Source organism: Tripterygium wilfordii, chromosome 7 (genome assembly GCF_013401445.1).
Source record: "Tripterygium wilfordii isolate XIE 37 chromosome 7, ASM1340144v1, whole genome shotgun sequence".
In the NCBI taxonomy this organism is placed as follows: Eukaryota; Viridiplantae; Streptophyta; class Magnoliopsida; order Celastrales; family Celastraceae; genus Tripterygium; species Tripterygium wilfordii.
Genome location: NC_052238.1, coordinates 3,029,110 through 3,049,163, shown reverse-complemented (window position 1 = coordinate 3,049,163; position 20,054 = coordinate 3,029,110). Strand labels below are relative to the sequence as shown.

The 20,054-nt window shown below is 36.3% G+C and overlaps 2 protein-coding genes across 2 annotated transcripts; one reads left to right on the top strand and one right to left on the bottom strand.

Annotated features, from left to right (window-relative positions):
* Nucleotides 1-52: 52 nt before the first annotated feature.
* Nucleotides 53-10,238, bottom strand: LOC120002947 (kinesin-like protein KIN-12E). Its single transcript, XM_038851816.1, has 22 exons — nucleotides 9,757-10,238; nucleotides 9,126-9,281; nucleotides 8,962-9,045; nucleotides 8,517-8,636; nucleotides 8,018-8,131; nucleotides 7,599-7,691; nucleotides 7,049-7,138; nucleotides 6,837-6,907; nucleotides 6,658-6,732; nucleotides 6,441-6,528; nucleotides 6,068-6,126; nucleotides 5,895-5,958; nucleotides 5,650-5,715; nucleotides 4,753-4,911; nucleotides 4,551-4,655; nucleotides 4,054-4,289; nucleotides 3,894-3,963; nucleotides 3,755-3,811; nucleotides 3,600-3,662; nucleotides 2,755-2,814; nucleotides 2,562-2,641; nucleotides 53-2,397 (listed from the first exon to the last, which is right to left on the bottom strand). The coding sequence occupies exons 1-22, from the start codon at nucleotides 10,048-10,050 to the stop codon at nucleotides 243-245; spliced, it is 4,359 nt and encodes a 1,452-aa protein (XP_038707744.1). The 5' UTR covers nucleotides 10,051-10,238; the 3' UTR covers nucleotides 53-242.
* Nucleotides 10,239-13,230: 2,992 nt separating this feature from the next.
* LOC120001244 (histone acetyltransferase of the MYST family 1-like) lies at nucleotides 13,231-19,563 on the top strand. The gene is made up of 9 exons (XM_038849464.1): nucleotides 13,231-13,689; nucleotides 14,499-14,587; nucleotides 14,822-14,881; nucleotides 15,347-15,556; nucleotides 15,993-16,061; nucleotides 16,639-16,800; nucleotides 18,186-18,279; nucleotides 18,795-18,937; nucleotides 19,155-19,563. Exons 1-9 carry the CDS (start codon nucleotides 13,386-13,388, stop codon nucleotides 19,356-19,358), a joined length of 1,335 nt encoding a protein of 444 aa, XP_038705392.1. The 5' UTR covers nucleotides 13,231-13,385; the 3' UTR covers nucleotides 19,359-19,563.
* Nucleotides 19,564-20,054: the final 491 nt, after the last annotated feature.

Below are 20,054 nucleotides of genomic sequence, written 5' to 3'. Positions count from 1 at the left end.
CTGAGTGTACAAGTTTTATGAATTATGACTAAATTCCAAATGGATCAGGACCTCCAACAAAAATGATTTGCAATTTTATATAAGGGCTAACACTCCAAAGGACAGAGGCTAATGAACATTAGCTGGCTAACTATCACAGGTACATTGCTGCATGGTTCTTGGCTACAGTAGATGCATGAATAATTTGCTTTCTGTAAAAACATTTTAAGTCATCTTATGCAATGGGGAGTTAAGCAGAAGACTTAACAGTAATTTGAAGTGACCCCTCCTAACACCATCTTGGCTTCAAGGACACAGGCCTCGATTGTTTTTAGTTCTTCTTCCATCGTTTCTGATATGAAACATGAGGTGCAACTGTCATTCAACAATTTGGTTTTATTTTCAGCAGCTGCAGCCCTTGCTGTTTGTAAGTCTTCAATTCTTCTCAGCTCCATCCATATTTCTTCCTCCAAAGTCTTAATCTCTGCCTCTTTCAAATCTGCATCAAAAATGTGCTGATGGTATTGAAGAATTACGCTCTCGATCTCGGTCTTTCCTTTCTCTCTCATTTCGGCAAGAGTGTCTTTCTCTTGGAGGACACCATGAAGGGTCAGCTCCATCTCCTCCAAAGACGTGGTACCTTTCTGTATCTCTAGCTGAACAGCTTGAATTTCACTGTCTATATTTGTAGACCTCTCATTCAGATTCTGAAATTCTCTTCTTATGGCCCCAAGTTTCTCTTTAGATACCTTTATTTCACTTTGCAACTTGGTCTTTTCTTCCGCAGACTTCAGTAACTCAGTAGCTTTACTGCCCAAACACCTAATTTTCTGCATGGGGTCTACTTTATCAATGTTATCTATGGCAAATAGAACCTTTTCATTCTCTTGCCTTTGGTTCTCCTTCTCAAGTTTTGATTTCAAATGAACAAGGTTCCTTGTTAATTCAGCTTCAACTTCTTGTATCTTCTCCAAAGAAGCTTCGGTTTCACCCTTACAGAGTTGAAGATGGCTTAATTTATCCTTTTTTTGGCCTAGGTAAGATGAAGCAGCACTTACCTTTGCCCTTGCTCGAGCTTCCCGCTGTTCAAAGTAAGTGATGGATGAAGAAAAGTTTGACACTGAGTATTTAAGAGCCGATAACTTCTTCTCAGTAAGAGCTTTTCTTTCTTGCGCCTCCAAATGAAGAAGTTTAATTGATTCAAACTGCTGCTTCTTGACCTGGATACCACCTTCCACTGATTCAACTTCTTTCGAAAGCTTCTCTAACTCGGCAAATGTTCTTTCAAGAGAAAACAGCATACTAACAAATTTGGCAGAATTCAAAAGCTTTCCCTGTGCCGTTTCCAGCTTCGTTCTCGCCAAGTTTAGATCCTCCGATGCTGACACTCTAACTGCAGGGAGATTTGGTGGATCTGCTTCCATGTCAAAAGCATCACCCAGATTTTCTCCACCAACAGGATCATCCTCATGGAGTGGACTGGATCCAAGAAATCCAGTAAAACTATTTTCTTCAGTAAATACTTCTGCTTCATCAGCTACAGGTGGTCCTCTTAACTCAACAAACTGCTCAGTTGAGGCTTTGGCTTCGACATGCTTCAGAGGTTGGACTGACTCAGGGTAATCAGTTCGAAGCTGATTCTCATCCCTTCCTTCAATGTTGGAAGAATATTGACCATTCTCATCTTGCACATTCAGTACAGGCATCTCTTTGTTGTACATTGCAGGTTTTCCTAAACTAGCAACTGCCTCTGTGTCATGCAAATTAAACCCATGGCAACCACTTTCCTCCGTTGAATTTTTTGCATGAGCGTGAATAGGAGGAGGTTCACATGACTCAAGACATCCCACTCCATCAACTTCTACTAGCTTTTCTGGACAATCCATGTCGCTAACTTTTACTCTGCTTTCTGCGCTAGACAGCATTCTTTTGAACTCATCCCTCTCTTCCATGGCTTTCTCGTACAAAGTCATTAGTTTTTCATTTTCTTCATGGAATTCCACGAGCTGATGTTGCAAGTTCTCAACCTCTCTTTTCATTTTATTCTCTTTTGCAAGTTCTGCATCACTCCGGCTGCTGTGAGCTTCCATGTCCTCCTCTTGAAGATTTTCAACTCTATTTGATTGTTTGTAATTGTTTTCTGAACTTGCTCTTTCATACAGCTCAATCAGTTTATTGTTATCATCAAGTAAAACCTTAACCTTTAATCGCAAATCATTGTTCTCCTTAGAGAGCTCAGCTTCCCTTTGACTTGCAGCAGCAATGACATCAACCATGGCTTTCAGCTCCATTTGATCATTAATGTTAACCACGAGGTCATCAGTTACAGAAGTAGGAGGCTTGAGTTCCTCCGTGCCTTCTCTCATGGCTCTAGACAATCTCTCTTCCTCGATCTTCGTCTCCATATCATGAATATGCCTACAAGTTTATTCAGATATCAGCAGTTACGTAAATAACACTGCCCAACTACTTGAGTAATGATAATAGAGAGTCACCATTGCCAAGATATTGGGAAATACTGACCGAACCCCTAGACTACTATCAGTTTAAAAAGGTACGCAACCAACAAACTAAACCATTACCCTTCCAATTTTTCTTTCTCTTGAAGGCAGAAATCTAATTTCTTCAGAAGTGTCTCCATTTCTGCCTGGTTTTGAATTGCCTGTATTAGAATAGAGGTCTCCATAGTCAATGCATCATATCAAAGTCATTTAAACAAATAAAATCATGTTTAAAGCGAATGCTTAAGTCCTGTGAAAAGTATCAATCATATACCTGCATGCGGAGGAATTCATTCTCTTCATTAATTGAAGAACGCCAAGGAGATCCTTGTTTCTGCATTGGAATCAAAATATACTCATCTTCCGAGAGTTATTTACTTACTTTTTGTAAAAGAAAACTACAAATTTCTAACATATGCTGCAGGCAAGCCAACAGAAAGGCGAATGCATTCCCATATAAAGCGGAAGGAATCAAGTCAGGTGATATACTAGAGTCTGACAATTACATTATTCTAAGTAAAAGATAAAGCTGAGAGAGAGACTAATTGCTGAAAGCCATTTTAAGCATGGGGTGGTTAAATACACCGCTATTTTACATTACAACATCAATTTAAAATATGTGTTTTTTATAAATACACTATCTCAAATTTATTATTATATACTTAATGTATTACACCGCCATTTTTTTTAATTACAACACATTGAGTTAATTATACTACAACAATAGAACTAAAATATTAATGCATAGATATTGAAAGCAGAATTCCTTTAATCACTTCTCTGCTGAGAAGCTAAACTCAAATTTTATGTATTTGCTGTTCGACATGATAATACATGTTTGAAAGATCCAATTTTGAATTTCATAAACATGCTTTTTAAGTGCAGATGAAATTCGACCAATTTTCCTATAATAAACCAAAAGGGTTCTTCAAATTGCTAACTTTCTGCTACTGAAATGATCATCTGGTCGGAAACTAACTCATCTTATTTATAGTTGGACTTGTTTTCTCAAGCTCATATTGGATGGATAAAGATGCAATAGAAAAATAAGTCTTCAATGCTGGAAATAAATTTAAAAGTGAAACAAAAAAAGAAAAAAAGGAATTAATCTTTGCTTGCCTGATTAGGGCATGATGGATCACCATCAATATTAGATTCCTTCTCTGTATCTGAATCTGCTTTCTGTGGCACAAAAAATTAGAAACCAAGGTTAGGAAGAAAAACAACCAATAGAAATAACGTGCCTATGAATTTTATAAGAGTTTGTGAAAAACCTGCTTTATTGAGGAATCCGATTCATGCATAAGTTTCCAGTCAAGTGCTTCTAGTAACTGCACATGAAATACAATATTGTAGGAAAAAGAGTTTGTAAACCCCAAATTACACATTTTAAAATAAATATAATATTTCCACCTTATTCTGTAAGAACATGATTTGTTCGCTCATCGTCTCCCGTTCACCTTCCTCAACAAATGACTTCAACCTGCAGTTAAAAAAGGGATGCTTTCATCATATAAAAGCTCAGTTCTATCAAATTGAGAACTTAATCGGAGGGAGGGGGTAAATGGCATGCCTTCTGATTTCTTCCTTCAGTCGCAAATTTTCCATTGCAAATCTAGTAACTTCTTGATTCCTGTCAACTTGGTTTCTTAGAACATCAATTTCCTTAAGATGTTCTTCCTTCTCTTTCAACCAGTGTGTCTCAGCAGATATCTTTCCAGAAGCAACGGCTTCTAGCCTCTTTATTCCAGCTTCTCGGAACCTTAGTCTCATTTTCAAGCCTTGTATTTCATCCTCTCTTTGTTTTGCCTGAATCAATAGAGAATACCATAAATTGTTTTTGAGTGAGAATATTCGGAACAAACCAATATAAGGCAAGACATAGCATGATAATGGAATTCAATGAAAGCCCCTTATATCCCGAGATATATCTCTTGCAAAATTCAGAAGCTGAACTTTTCTGTAGCTTATATCCTCTCACAGTCCATACAAGAAAATAATAGAATATCGACCAAAAACTGCATGGTACCAACTCCATAGCAAGACACAAGTTAATTCTTATACACATACCAATTGCATAGCTGCCTGGTTTTCAGCAGCCAATGACTGCAATGCAATGTCCTTGTCCTTTTCCCTTTTAAAAGCCCCTACAAGGGCAACCTCGTAGTCTTTCTTCTGAAAAAGGTTAAGATTTAAGAATTTTTTAAAACTTAAGTTATCCAATGGTCCTACAAAAGAACCTATCCTAGAATATAGGAAGAATAGTGCATACATGGGATGTCCTTTTATCAGATGCGAGCGGACTGAGTGATCCATCAAGCCCTTCCCACTTGAAATAACCTGGAGATCCTGGAAAGCTGACTGCCAAAGTATCACTGTCCAACTTTTCAGCTTCCCCAGAGACCAAACTGCGCAGTCGGGATACTTCTTTCTGAAAATAAATGCACGTCATTTAAAAAAAAGGCAAAAACCACCAAATGTTACAAGATAAACAATGCTAAGGTAAACAATAGTTTTCCTAAGGAATCCTCATATGTTTTTGTAAGATGAGAAGGTCATTTACATTAAATTGAAACAAGCTGTACATACTCACACATAAATTAAAATAATATAATATATGATTATTGGAGAGCGTAGATTTACATCGAAAGGAATGGAAAAGGAAAATTCACAGAATAGAGTCCAACTGATTTTGCTTATAAATTCTTATTGCCGACCACCTCAAATAGTTTGGGAAAAAACATTGATGATTATGACAATTATACATAAGCATAGAACAAACTTATTTAACCACAAATGCAACTCTGGAATACAGGTTTAGTAGAGTCACTGAGTCAGCATTGAGGAGAGACTGTTTCTGGTACTTGATTCCATGACCCCTAATATGTGGCGAAGCAACTTTACTTATTTTATTAGGCCACATGTTTGCCCTTTAACTGGATTAAAAATGACTTTTCAAGATTTTTCTTTAGTGCAGTTATCAAAGATTTTCTGTATACGTTTATATTTTGTCATACTCAATGACCATTTTCACCTCCTTTCACACAATATGACTCGACAACCCTATTGAATACAATGTAGAAAGTGAACAGTTGAATGCATAGCATAACCAATTAAAAATGACTCGGTGTTCATTGCAAGATAAAAATTCTGGTTCTTATCATGATACCTTAAGCTGTTGAACTTGCATCCGCATTGTAATAACATCTCCAGATGCATCTTCATTCACAACTGCCTGCATAATATATAAAAGTAATTTTCCTGATAAATATAGGAAAGAGTAGGAACTTAGAAGCGTGAAAAGTACCAAATAACGCTATTAGAAACCCACAACCATTAATCTACATAGTATTTTCAGTAACCTAGAGATGCTGAAAGGTATTATATAGAAATGGTAACCTAAAGGTCACATACATTGTTCTTAATGAATTTCGCACGCTGTGCGAACTTCAATGTGCTTAGCGTCTCCAATGAGCAGCTGAATACTCCAAAATGGTTAATGCATGTGGTTATCACAAAAAAAAGAAGAGAGAGAGAGAGAGAGTATATCAAACTTTTTAAAGGAAAATAAATGGAATTTCACTCACCAATTTGCTGGGCTAATGTTTGCAATTATGGTAGTTTTTGAATTCCCTCCAAGTGAATCCTGAAAAGAAAAGGGGGGAAACCCCAATTAAAGGCATATTCTTAGACCAATAATTAATTGATGATATGGACTTAATTAATCAATTTAGATGATCAAGTAACTCTGTTCAACTATAACGAAGCCTTGGCTCCCAGATTCAAAGAGAGATTATTAATGTCAGACCTTCAATTATTAGTATAAGAAAATACTAAGCATAAAACTGCACCAAGAGAGAACGATATACCATGACCACATGAAAATGTTTTCAGTTTAGGCTATGAAATATGAACTTGGACTTTTTGCTCTATTGTCTACTAATTCATGTAATCATATACCTGAAGCAAAAATGTGAGTTTTGAGTCTCGATAAGGAACATGGAGTGACTTTCCATTGGATATACTGACAAGGTTCATAATCACAAGCCTGCACATATCAAAACCAAACCCATTGATTTAATCTTAAGAAAAAGAACAGGTAGGAAATAGATAACTCAAAGTCCAAAGTGAAACAAGATGGTTGATCGAATAGAAGATGAAAGTAGGGACATCACACCCTAATGTTGAAAGAGACTTGTTGATATTGGTAGCTTCCTTGAGACGCTCACCTTCAGCACCAGAACTCTTCTGCCTGTATACAAAATGTTAGGAATACAGAGGGGGGAAAAAACAGTGAAGTTTACAGCAAAATTTGTTGTCTTGGATTTTTTTCCACTTCTTTCTACAATAGCATACCTTTCAGAGCCCGCTAGATCAACAAGATTAAGCTGAGCATATCGATGGCGAGTTACCCCTTGAGATTCCCACTGATGCAGCAAAAACTTAATTAGAACATTACATCAAAACTGATCCAACTTTGACATAACTCCATTTGGCTAAAAGTTTCAGAATTGAATTAAATTTAGAAGAAAAACGATCGAATTAAATTTAGAAGAAAAACAACTAACCTTACTTTCAATGATGCAAGTAAACACACTGTGAGAACGACTACTTGCATGATTCATGTTTGTGGCTGCTACTTTTCGATTTGCTGCTCCCTGAAAAATAAATAATATTCAACAGAAGAAATTCTTTATTGCAAAACGATTCATTAACGAATCTTCTTTTTCTTTGCTTTAAAAGTGAGAGTCTTTCCGTTTGTTAAACTTAAACCCTTAACAAAACTAATAACACTGTAATTGCTGCATTGAAGTTAGACAATATCCTGGCGGCCAGCTCTTTTTGCTTCAAAGCTTGTTACCAGTTTTAAATCATCAAGACTTCAACAGGAAGATATGACTCACTCAGTGTGTGTCAACAACCCCAGCCTTTTTTTCCAAATCTCAAAATAAAAGATATCCAAACAAATGGAAAACTCATAAGTAGGCAACCTACTTCGTCTATAGGAACCTCTAACCAACTAATGAAAAGTTCATAAGCCATTTCTATTGACTTCAGCTGCACCAAAAAAGAATTAAAAAAAAATTAAACAGCATCTTGGATAAAGATATTACATACTTGGATAAGTTGTTGAAGCACATCTCGGGCACTTGTCACTTCTATCTCTTTCAAATTCTCTACATAAACCCCTCTCTTGATATCTTCTCTAATCTGCAACATTCCCAACCAACATATTAAGTTCCTTATAAGTCAATCAGTGAAAAAAACTGAGTAAAGCATCAAGGGAAAGCACAGTTCTTGAGATATAATTTCAAATGCTTTTTAAAGGATCTACAAAAAGAGAAAACATATACATTATTCTTTTCAGATTATTGATGCAAGCATAGACTTTGTAGAAGTAAAGATTTATCTTCTTACTTAAAATGCTTGGCTCCTAAAGTATCTCTACGAAGAAAAAAAGGAAAGACAAAAAAACAAAGATCACTGCAAGAACAGAAAATAAAAATGATGAAAAGAAACTTCAAGTACTCTGGTACCTGTAAGTTGTTTGATGATGGATCCAAAAGATCAAGAATCTGTTCATTGTATATCTCTAAAAATGAGCATTTACATGTAAATCTTAACTTCTCATCTTTACGAGCTTCTTTTTCCTGAATTACCACAGATGAAAGGGCAAAAGCTGCAATTAGAATCTTGCAACAAAGACAAGCAAGGAACCTTAAATGCAGAAATCATATATAATAGCAGTTCAAACAATGGCCATTAGTTTACATAAAAAAAATATGCCTTATGCCCATTAACTTAAGAAGCTAATTCAATTAGTCTAGTCATTAGTGTCCAAGCAAAGACATCCGGTAAACAAAGAAAAGGAAAATCAAAGTTCATAAAAGTTATCACAAGTGAAATATGTTGTGGCAGTGACCATTGACAACCTACATTTTGAGCTGATATAAAAGAAATCCGACTGGCTAAAATACCTTTTAACAGAAAGAGGAGGAGAACTTCGAGTGTATACCAAAATGGAACAGAAAATACCTTCTGGATTCTTGAGAATAAATACTCGAAGACTCTTGGTGTCATCCCACAGTTAACATTGTGTCTTCGAGTGCCTTCCTCAATGTCTCCAAGCATTGTGTGAGTCTTTCCACTTCCCGTCTGAAAATAACCAGATACATTAGTGAATCGAATGGTAGTTCCAAATTCAATGGGAAAAATCAGACAATTTGAGATTCATTGATTGATACAGATAAATTTGAACCCAATGCATATGACAACATTTACATTTTTTTGAAATTCATTACTCAAAAAAATTTTTATATTAAATTACGTTTCTCTTGGCAATAAAATTAGCAAGCAAATGACATATTTAAGACCATCATTCAACATTCTGACATTGTTCCATATACTGAAAAAACCCTCTCATCACAAATAAATCTAACTAACACCAAACAAATATACCAGAATAAATTTAAAATGGCACCTGGCCGTATGCAAACATGCAGCTATTGTAGCCTCCCACGCAGTTTTCCACCATTGGCACTCCAGCCACTTTAAAAAGCTTCTCCTGTTAGAATTATTAAATACAGTTGAATCCTTAACGTGGAAGATATATGAAACTATATGAAAAGGGAAAAATTGACTTACCTGGCTAACATTCTCGTCGGCAACAATGTCAAAGGTAAAACGTGACTCTGGATGACCCGTCCAGGTAATAGTCTGAGAGCTCTCTTGCCTAACACATTTGTTGTATCCTTGTAGAGATATTTCTGAACTACTAAGAGGACGAAGTCTTATGATTACCTACATATCATTTTTGTTCAGATAAAAGTCTCACTTCAATAAGTTAAGAGAAAATAAAGTGTTGCTACTATCAATCGTAGAAAGCCTTTTAAAAGACAAATCCATGCATTCCAAAGCCGGCAATACCTCTACAAGCTGTTTGGGTTAGACTTGACAATTTTTGCAAGAAGCAGAAACAATCACTCTCCTCAACTCAGATTAAGGCAAGACCAAACAGAAAATAGTTACAGATCTATATAAGGCCAATTATATTTCGTTTGAGAATGTTCTATTGACAATTTTTACCTTCTATGCTCATATACTTTTTCGCACTCTATAATCAATCAGTAAATTCCGTGGACAGAGACGGCTAGAAACGTAGGCATAACTTGCATCAGCATCTTCAGAACAAGTGCTTAACAATTTAAGACGATGGAATCTTCTATCCAATTCAGTCAACAAAAACTCTGCTTCAGGAAATAACGAAGCTAATTACCTGCACGTTTTGGTCCTTCCAGAAGGACGGATCCTCACAGAGCTCGAAGCCCTGACATGCCGGCAGTGGCTGACGCACCGATCTGTTGCTTCCGACTCCATTGTCGTCGTCCAACTCCCCGAGGCTCCGCACTGAAGACGCCGCGGCTAGGGGTTGCCCGGGATTATCTCGCGTCGCCGACTTGAAGAGATCCGGCGAACTCCTGACTGAGGGCACTGCTTCCGAGGCGGACGAACTATCCTTGAAGCCAAAGCGGCTCTTGATCGCACTTGCTGTGTCCGAGATGAACGGCATTTGTTTGTCAAAAGAGAGGCAGATAAAAATTGTGGGGAACTAGATTGATGAGAACATGAGTGTCTGGTGTGTTTTCTGGTAAAGATTTGGAGGGCGAAACAAACGATGGAACCAGGAGACGAAGTGGAAAGCAAGCACGGAGGGTGTTTGGGAGAAGAGAAAGTCGGAAACTGAAGGGGATTTGAAATTGGGGTTTGTGAGGGAAAAAGCGATTTGAGAGAGAGAGAGAGAGTCGGTAGACGTAATCGGACGGTGAGTTTGCCGTAGATCAACGGTTCGGATGGAGTTAAATTCAAAAATTTTGGAACGTTTGGGTTATGGTCTGACGTTCGAATAATTCGAACCGACCGTTGGGGTGGATTCCCGGTTTACAGAGTGCGTGATTTTTTTTAGTAGTCCCTTGTATTTTGTAAATACTTTAAAATTTCCAAAAAACAAAAAGTTGCCAAAATCGGTCGGCGAGTTTGCTGTAGATCAACGGTCTGGATGGAGTTTGATTCAAACATTTTAGACCGTTTGGGTTATGGTCTGACGTTTATGGGTCGTTTGGGAGTGCTTTGTATTTTGATACTGTGAGGTGAGGTGCTGTAAGATAAAAAGTTATGCTGATGTGAGGTGAGTTCTATTGACAAAAAGCGTTTGGCGTGTCACAAAAAAAACTGTGGTGAGATGAGTTGGTATGCAGTTTAGCGTTTGGATGAACAAAATTACGGTGTGGTGAGGTGCAAGTGAAATTTGTCAAATTTTTATCATAAATACTAATAAATGTCAATGACGAGCATATGGGAGCATGAGAGAGCGGCGCAAACTTGAGAGCTTTGAGGTCAGGTTCTCACATACGCGAATTAGGTTTAGTTTTGGATAAGGAAATAATTGAAATTACATAAAAATTTCGAGGATAGGCGGGTAAAAAACCGAGCATTTATTTCTGAAACCGAGTTCGGCTGAACTACTTCCACCTTGAAAGCAGCTCTTACGAGCTTTCGCTTGGGCCTGCATTTGGTGTGGTGTGACCCCACCGAAACGGACTACCAAACGGACTTTAACATGACGCGTCGGGATCAAGGTTGACGCAGCAGGAAAATTTTGCTAAGAACGGAGAGCCAAAAGGGCCCTATAATTCGAATAGACCGTTGGGGTGGATTTCGTGATTTTTTTTTAAATACTGTTAAAAAATATGTTTCACATTATAATCGAATATTGATCCTTGTAATTTCTTAATAATTTTTAAATTTTAAAAAATAATTATAAATTAAATGAGATTGTGAAAAAAATTAATCGATCAATCACATAAAAAATCATCATCGAAACATCACTAAGGTGGTGGCTGATTGGCAAAAGCAAAAGGTTTTGTCCCAATAAATTAAACAGAAGAGAAAAAGGATTCTCACCTCCCTAATTTGGTTACCCCACCCCTTAATTATTATTTTTAATTTTTTATTATTATTTTATATATGATTTGATATTTAATTATTTTGAATTACGAATGATTTAACATTTGATTCTCATTCAATAAATTAGTTTTTCCACCCCTTATTTGGTTTTCTCACCCCCATCAATTAATTAAAGCAAACTTATTATATTACATCAATGCAGATCAGCGGGTACAGCTAATGTATATTGCAAGTTGTTCTATATACGGAATGACTCATTCGTTTGTATGCTCATCAATGTATCTAAACCACTTAATCATAATATAAGGCATCGAGTAACCATCTGTCAATGTCAATTGAACGAAGTGATTACCATCCTATTGTGATAGTAATACGTTCATGTAAAGGTGGAGGTATAAAACGTAGAGGAAAAAATATCAAGCACTGTTCATAACTAAGAACGTGTAAAACCACATTGTACTTAGAAGCAATCAAGTGACCCATATTTGGCATTGACCCATATGTTGCAACTAATGTCATGGGAAAATGCAATCAAACTGAGATAGAAGACAAAGTCAACCTTGAAAAATAGCTCAATCAAACACGGAAATGCAATCAAACAGACCACGAGGGAAGTTAAGTGAAGAAGTGGCCTTTTAAAGGTAGCAACCAAATGTCATCATGATATACTACAGTATATCTAGGGGGTGGGATAAGCAATTTGGGGGGTGGGATACCACTTCTCTAAGGAGAAACACTTGAAAGTTAAAAACTCAAATATCTTTGGACACGGATAATAGGATAAAGTAGTGAATAGGTCAATAAAAGATTTGACTATTCACCATTTAACTAATATAAAGTAAAAAAAATTTATAACAAAAACTTCTCTTTATTCTCATATTGTAAATTTTAAATTCTTGATACAAAATACAATTATAAACTTCTTCAACAATTTCTTCACATAACCAATATTTTAAAATCTGAATTATATTATTAATGGTGCGATTTTTTTTTTATAAAGAACTATTAGTACATAAAAAATGGGAAGTCCAAACAAAATGTTAAATCTCAATTCCAAAACGTTTCACCTAGAAAGCCAAATTTAAATCCATACCAACGAACTAAGAACCTGACCTATAACATGAACTAGCAACAAAAAGACAAACACCTACCTGGATATAACGAAAGAACTCATATCATCAAAACATAACAACAAACTATACATAACCAAAATTGCCTAAACAAGGAACAATACATAAAAAGTCAAAATCTGGGCATCAAGAAAACATAGGGCGGCCACTGGCAACCAACAGGAAACCCTATTGAGAACAATATTCCAAAATAGACGAACTCACAAATCAAATCAAGAACCTTCGCCGATCTCATCCTTTGCCTCAATCCTCTTCCTTAAGGTGATCATATTATTAATCTGCTAACTATTGCGCCAGTATCCCCTAAACCCCATATCTTCTCTATGACGTTGCATTTTGTAAGTTTATAGGACATCCACCCAAAATTTGATAGACAATATATATTTTACGAATCACGTAATTGTTGACACATAAACAGAAAAGAACTAGATAAAGGTCAAACTTATTTTTCATGGAACCGGCCAACTCTTTATTTTTTTTAACCATTATCAATCACAAAATTGAGTTTACAAAATAAATATAAGTTTGAAATATTTTTATATTCATTTAGAAATTTGTTTTCTATTTAAGTAATAAACCAATAGTTGAAAAAGAGCACGGGCGGTGTAAATTCATGGGCCGCTGTTTTCGGATGGGCCGGACTATTATGGCCCATTGTCCGCTAGATTTGGACACTGACTATAGTTGAGAAGTGACAGCCAACTTGTCCATTTGAGCCTGTTCCCTTTTTCCGTTGCCAGGGAGGAGTAAGGGGCTCTGTCGCAATCAACCATACTTGTGCGAAAGTTTCAGAGCGTTTGTTAACCGTCGAATGGGTTCCTTAGATACACCGACGAGCGTAGAGAACGGGGCCACCACACACTCCGGCGCCAAGCGCGATGAAGATGAAACCCTAACGCTAGCTGCTGGGGAGGCAGCGCCTCCGGCGGCCGTGGGATTGGAGGGTCCGTTCAGGAAGAGAAACGCATCAGGAATGCTTCCTCTGGAAGTTGGTACTCGCGTGATGTGCCGTTGGAGGGATTCTAAGTACCATCCGGTCAAGGTCATCGAGCGCCGCAAGTTGCTCCCTGGTGAAGACGACGACGATTATGAATATTACGTTCACTACACTGAGTGTAAGTTCAGATATCTTTTTCACTCTCTGATTGCGTAATTTAGTTCTAGGGTTTTGAATTTTTTTGGTAGTTATCGAGGAATTATCGCTTGAGTCGAAGTATAAAAACAAGGATTGGTTTAGGAATTGGATGGACATTTAGGCTCACTATGGGTTGTCATCTAATGAACAATGACATGGATATTCGCATGGTAGTTGAGGTACATAAATCTTTTATCTAATATTGTTTAGGTGGAATGAGGTAACTTTTGCTTCTTTTACTGGCATAAGAAAGAAGGTACAATACGCTTCTGGTGGACAGCATCTAAAGATGGTGCTCGAAAGTTTTGGAGAAACATTAACGTGGATTGCTAGAGAGAGCAAAGGAGAGTTGTTATGGAGACTGTAATTGTCTCAAAGTTGATGGTGATTAGGGAAAATTTATGGACGATCACATGATGTACTGAGGGCTGGGGCCTTCAAGCTTTCAGATAATACTGTCACATTTTTTTCCCTCAAATTTTTTCCTAAAACAATTGCGCTGCCACTTTCATACTTGTACACATGCATGCCATATTATCTAATGAATACATTAATAACGGTGACAAAATAAGATGTGCTAATTTAAATTGAGCTGTGGAGAAGTTGATGTTCCACTGGTGGTGTTATTTTTTGTTCATTGATTTTGTGGAATGTGCTTTACTGATTTGGTGTGTTATTTTTAACTATTTGTATCAATGATGATGTATTTTACGTATTTTATCAGACGAGGGGATGCAAATTACTATCATTTTACTTCTTTAATTCTTTTTCCCTCTTTCTTGTTACCAGTTAACAGAAGGCTAGATGAGTGGGTGAAGCTTGAACAACTTGATCTTGATTCGATAGAGACTGCCGTTGATGAGAAGGTGGAGGATAAGGTATGGATGTTTTGTTTAATATTGATCCTCGTGCTTTAGGAATCAACTGTAATCTACATTGTTGATCTCTCTCCTTTTTCAATGATGGCTGTGTTATCTTTGAGAGCTTTCTGTGTTCGGTTGTGTTCATTCAATGGGAACCATTTCTTTCTCTTTGGGATCTTCCCCCGTGGCTTATGTATATAATACTCGAAAATATATTAACATGAAAAATTCCACGCACAAGTTTTTCAGGTGACCGGCCTAAAAATGACTCGTCACCAGAAACGAAAGATTGATGAGACTCATGTGGAGGTATGTGCAAACTACATTCTGTTCAGTATGCACTCTTGTGATTGTAACATGGAATTGTAGCGTTCCCCTATAGGGAGATTTCAGAAAACAGGGCAAGGAGATTTCATATTTTAGAAGATTCACATGAAAACGATACATATGTCCTACTTTTATTGAAATTTAACTGAATTTTTGAATAAAAATATCCGTCGGCTTTTTTTTTGGCATAGACTATGAGGGTTGAAGTTGCAGGTGTTTTCTCTATAGCACCTCCTGAACTATACCAATCATAGAAATGATATTTTTTGCTCACACACTCAAGACATAATGATCTTCTACCTGTTCTCTCTAGAAAATTTACAAAATGAAATGTTATGCCTTATTAACTTTTTTAGGGCCCTTATCGACTTTTCCAAATAGTTCTACACTTCTACTAACTTTCTAAGACATGTTGATGCCATTTGATGTATGCATTGCATTGTATAGGGCCACGAGGAGCTTGATGCTGCCAGCCTTCGTGAACATGAAGAATTCACAAAAGTGAAAAATATAGCTACTATAGAACTTGGACGATATGAAATCGAGACATGGTATTTCTCTCCTTTTCCTCCAGAGTACAACGACTCTTCAAAGCTGTACTTTTGTGAGTTTTGTCTCAACTTCATGAAGCGGAAAGAACAGCTCCAAAGGCACATGGTGAGTTTGCCTGGAGCTTTATCATTTGCTTTGCCTGTAGTGTTGAAATTATACTAAAGTAGCTTTACGTGAAGACGTTTTTAAGCCCCTTTCAGAAATTTTACTGATCTTATGGCTTTACCACTTTGGAATCTAATGAGATGTTCATAGTTCTTGTACAATCATTGAATTTGGTGGGTTCAGTGATCATTTAAGTCAAAAGAATTTGATTATCTCCTGCGTTTGTATTTTTTTTGTCTTGCTATGTCCACGAGAGGATGGGATATTGGTTTGGTTTGGTTTTTTTTATGGAATCAATTTTTGTTATTTCATAGTTCTTGGATTTTCTTATGTTTTCCCTCCCCTGTTATATCTTTCTCTATCTTGACTGATCAAAAAGAGTTGGCTTATTCTTTTATTCTCTAGAGGTTTATTCATTGCTTCTCTTTTTGCGTAGAGGAAGTGTGATCTTAAGCATCCCCCTGGTGACGAGATATACCGAAGTGGAACACTGTCAATGTTTGAGGTACATAATCAGGATCAGTTTTGCCATGTTAACTACATGATTTTTATGAATTTTCTGCACTCTTTTCTAGCGCTTTGATTATCATGGTCATGAAGAACTGTAGCTGATATCCTTTAAAGCTATTAACTAGTCGTTCCTTTTTAATGCGTTGTTTACTTTTACTGTTAACTTTCGAGCAAAGGAAAGCAAACATTCTTCTGATAATGACGACAAGAGTTATGAGAAAATCAGTGATTTTGTATAAAGCTAAGTTCTTGTAGCCTTAAGTTTACTCCCATGAAATGCCTGTCACATCACATGTGAAAATACTTATTGCTTTCTAGTTTCTTCTTCGTGTTACTTTGATAGTTTTGCCCTGCATTTACTGATTATTGTTTCCATTAAAAAAGAATAAAGAATATGCTGATTTTGTAGTATAGCAAGATTGCAGATTTTTGTCTCTTTCTTCTCTTTCTTTCTTTTCCTCCCCTTCTTGTGAAATTTTCGCATCATTGACAATAATTTTTTGTTGTATCCGATTGTATCCAAAGCCAGTTAGTGATTTAGCTGTTCATTTTTGATTGCATCTTTGAGACAGGTTGATGGTAAGAAGAACAAGGTCTATGCACAGAATCTATGCTACTTGGCGAAATTGTTTCTTGATCACAAGACCCTTTATTATGATGTTGACCTCTTTCTCTTTTACATTTTGTGTGAATGCGATGATCGAGGATGCCACATGGTTGGGTATTTTTCCAAGGTATTGTCAGCGAGCTTTTGTTTTACCTGGAACATTAATCTGTGCCTAACATGTATATTTTAACCATTATTTTACCTTTTAAGTTTGTGGTGAGACTCTTGAACTATATCTACACAGTAGCTGGTGGGATGCTGTATTTAAAACATCTTTGTTATTTTTTATACAAAAAAGATTTAGCTCTACCATGTCTTTAGTTAATGAGAACTTTCTCTATCTAAATTTTTTTAACTGTACTCTTACCCACTTTCCCCTTTTTTTGACTATGTTTCAAGAAACTCAAAACCATATGATCCTTATACTTTTCCCCTAAAATCTGCTTTGGTTGTTGGATTTGACAAATGAGCGCATAATTATTTTGTTTTGCCTGTTCATAAACTAGTCGGGATCCTATGCAATGTGCAGGTAGCCCCGATAAATTTGTTTGATTAGTGATTAAAATTAGTAAAAACAGTATCTGCTCTATGAATGGTAAATGACTCCTGTGCCTTACTACTACATAATATGTGGAGAGGCCGTTTCGAGCCCGCAACGGCCTCTCCACATAACCATTGGGCCACATGTTTGCCTGTATCAGTATAACATATAATTTTTGCTCTATGAATAACATATAATAATGTAGGTTGGAAGTTAATTGACATATTTGTCATCTTTAAACTTATACTTCAAATATACCCCTTTTAAACTAATTAATTAATACAATCCTTCGATATTCTTTATTCATAATGTTTACATATGTAAGCACTTGTATAATAATGATTAAGAAATATATTTTTTAACGAGAATAAACTACATTCGTAATCACGCACGATCATTTTTATATAAATAGTTCTAACCAAATAATTTAATTAGTTAAATAGTTTCTAAATTTAATGTTATTTCCAATAATAGGGCCGTAGTAAAATTACTATAGTTGATGTTCTTTTCTTTATTGTTATTAATGGTTAGAGTTTTCCATTGAATTATTATTAAAACACTTGATTATTATATTTTGAACAATTATTCCAATAACTACTTATCCGATTTGACCTATGGACGAATATGCAACCATACGTATCATGCTTGTTTGAGTAAAAGCAATGAGTTCCCAATATCATTAATTTTCTTAACATTATTTAAGTGTGGTGTAGCATAATTCTATATATATATATAAAATTTTATGTCTAGAGCAATATATGGAATTAGTATTGATTTTCTTTTTTAAATATTATTAAGTGCGTTGTAAAACGTGATAGATTTCCATTAAGAATTTTCTTTTTTATTAAGGGAAATTTGTTGCAACGTAAAGTTTTATATGTCTGAGCTTTTAAGTATTACATAGATAATAGATTTGGTATGATATATTTGAAATTTTTTTTGATTGTACCTTTTTGTGGCTGATGGTGCAGGAAAAGCATTCAGAAGAATCCTACAATTTGGCCTGCATTCTTACGCTTCCTCCTTATCAGAGGAAAGGCTATGGAAAATTTTTGATTGCATTCTGTAAGTTCTCTGATGTATTTTGTTCTCCCTCTCCGCCTCCTTGACTTTCTGTCTGAATTATTTTGAATCTGAGTGTATACTGTATATTATTTCTCTCTCTTGTGCACTCAGCGAGGTCTGATTTTCCATTACGCAAGTTACATCAAGTGCTCAAAATTCTGTGTAAATCTAGATTTGTCACGTACTGTGTTTCGATTTAGGTTACTTTGGATGACACACACATGCTGTTCATATATCACAAGGTCCATATGATAAAATTTGTTTGGATGTATACCATGCAATTCCAGAAGATTATGTTTTCCCTCAGAATGTTTATTGCCATGTTAGAGGGTTGTATACAGGTATTATAGGTACATCTTTGCAGTTTGGTTCTGTCTTTATAATTGTAGAAGACCATTGTCAGAATTTGTCCTTTGTCTATGCAAATATTCATGTGTTACTTGTTCTTGTGTATTGACCCCTTAGTATTTCTCATGTGCGTGATGAATTTTGCTAATTTTTCCATACCTTGACAGCATATGAACTTTCCAAGAAGGAAGGGAAAGTGGGTACACCTGAAAGACCTCTTTCTGATCTGGGATTGTTGAGTTACAGAGGTTACTGGACGAGGGTTCTTTTAGACATCTTGAAAAAACACAAGGGCAACATTTCTATCAAGGCGAGCATGATTCTTACCTTCAGTAAATCTGAGGCAAGGAAATATTTTAATATGAATTCAAATGGTTTGCGTGTGATTGCTAGTATTCCAATTTCGAAGTTTATTCTGCTAAGATTGGACCTAACCTTGGAGAGGTTTGGTGTTCATAATCATGAAAAACAAAAATATCGGTTACTTTACAAGTATAATATTTTTTTTCCTCACCATCTTTTTCCAGGAGCTGAGTGACATGACAGCCATCAAGGCCGAGGATATTTTGACAACTCTTCAGAGCCTCGAATTGATCCAGTACAGGAAAGGACAACATGTCATCTGTGCGGATCCAAAGGTTTTGGATCGTCATTTAAAGGCTGCTGGCCGCGGTGGTCCCGAGGTTGATGTTGGCAAACTAATATGGACTCCATACAAGGAGCAGGGTTGATGATGCAAGTTCCTCCCAATTGAACGCTCCTCTTCTCCTTGGCTTAATAGAATTTAGTACTGCTTCATAACTACTATTTGTGCATAGAATTGTATCACTGTATAAATGTCTAGGCAAGCACAAATTTGTTTGGCCGTTTTCTACTTGAGTTCCCAAATAATGTTCTTTTCTTGTGTAGGTAATTCCCGATTTTCTTCTTTACAAATAGAAGCCATAGCATAGAATTTTATACGATGGCAGCCAAGTATGATCTCTGCTGCCTTCTTGTACATGAATAGGCAAAATCTGGCCTGGTAAAGTTAACGGTTAAAAGGTTGGATGACGGGGGATGTCAGTCACTCGGATCATATAGATATCCCTTCAACGCAATGATCCCCATCAACGCGACATAGATCCATCGGTTATCGAGAGGATCTTGGGTAGCGGTCATTTCAGTATCCTCGGTTGAAGCCTTAACAGAATCCAAATGTGCAAGCAATTTGAATTTGACCTTCCAAAATTTTTTGCACTTTCCTCTCCAAGTTGGAGGCAACCTAATTCAATACTCATTTTAAATAGAAAAATAAAAAACATAAGTGGAAATTGCCTGATCAGAATATGCCATGTAACAGTGTGTTTATTTTTTAATTTTCGCTCCTTTTTCAGTGGCAGAAACCTGAAGTTGGGAGGAAGATGGAATCACCGAGAGGATTGTAA

Bases quoted from the DNA above. Each gene is read 5' to 3' on its own strand.
- LOC120001244 (XM_038849464.1), top strand. From the start codon at position 13,386: ATGGGTTCCTTAGATACACCGACGAGCGTAGAGAACGGGGCCACCACA. The intron at 14,882-15,346 runs GTATGTGCAAAC...TGCATTGTATAG, and splicing joins TTGATGAGACTCATGTGGAG to GGCCACGAGGAGCTTGATGC. The intron at 18,938-19,154 runs GCGAGCATGATT...ATCTTTTTCCAG, and splicing joins AGGGCAACATTTCTATCAAG to GAGCTGAGTGACATGACAGC.
- LOC120002947 (XM_038851816.1), bottom strand. From the start codon at position 10,050: ATGCCGTTCATCTCGGACACAGCAAGTGCGATCAAGAGCCGCTTTGGC. The intron at 8,637-8,961 runs GTGCCATTTTAA...GGTTATTTTCAG, and splicing joins GCATGTTTGCATACGGCCAG to ACGGGAAGTGGAAAGACTCA. The intron at 7,139-7,598 runs GTATGTAATATC...TTTATTTTTCAG, and splicing joins TGCTTCAACAACTTATCCAA to GGAGCAGCAAATCGAAAAGT.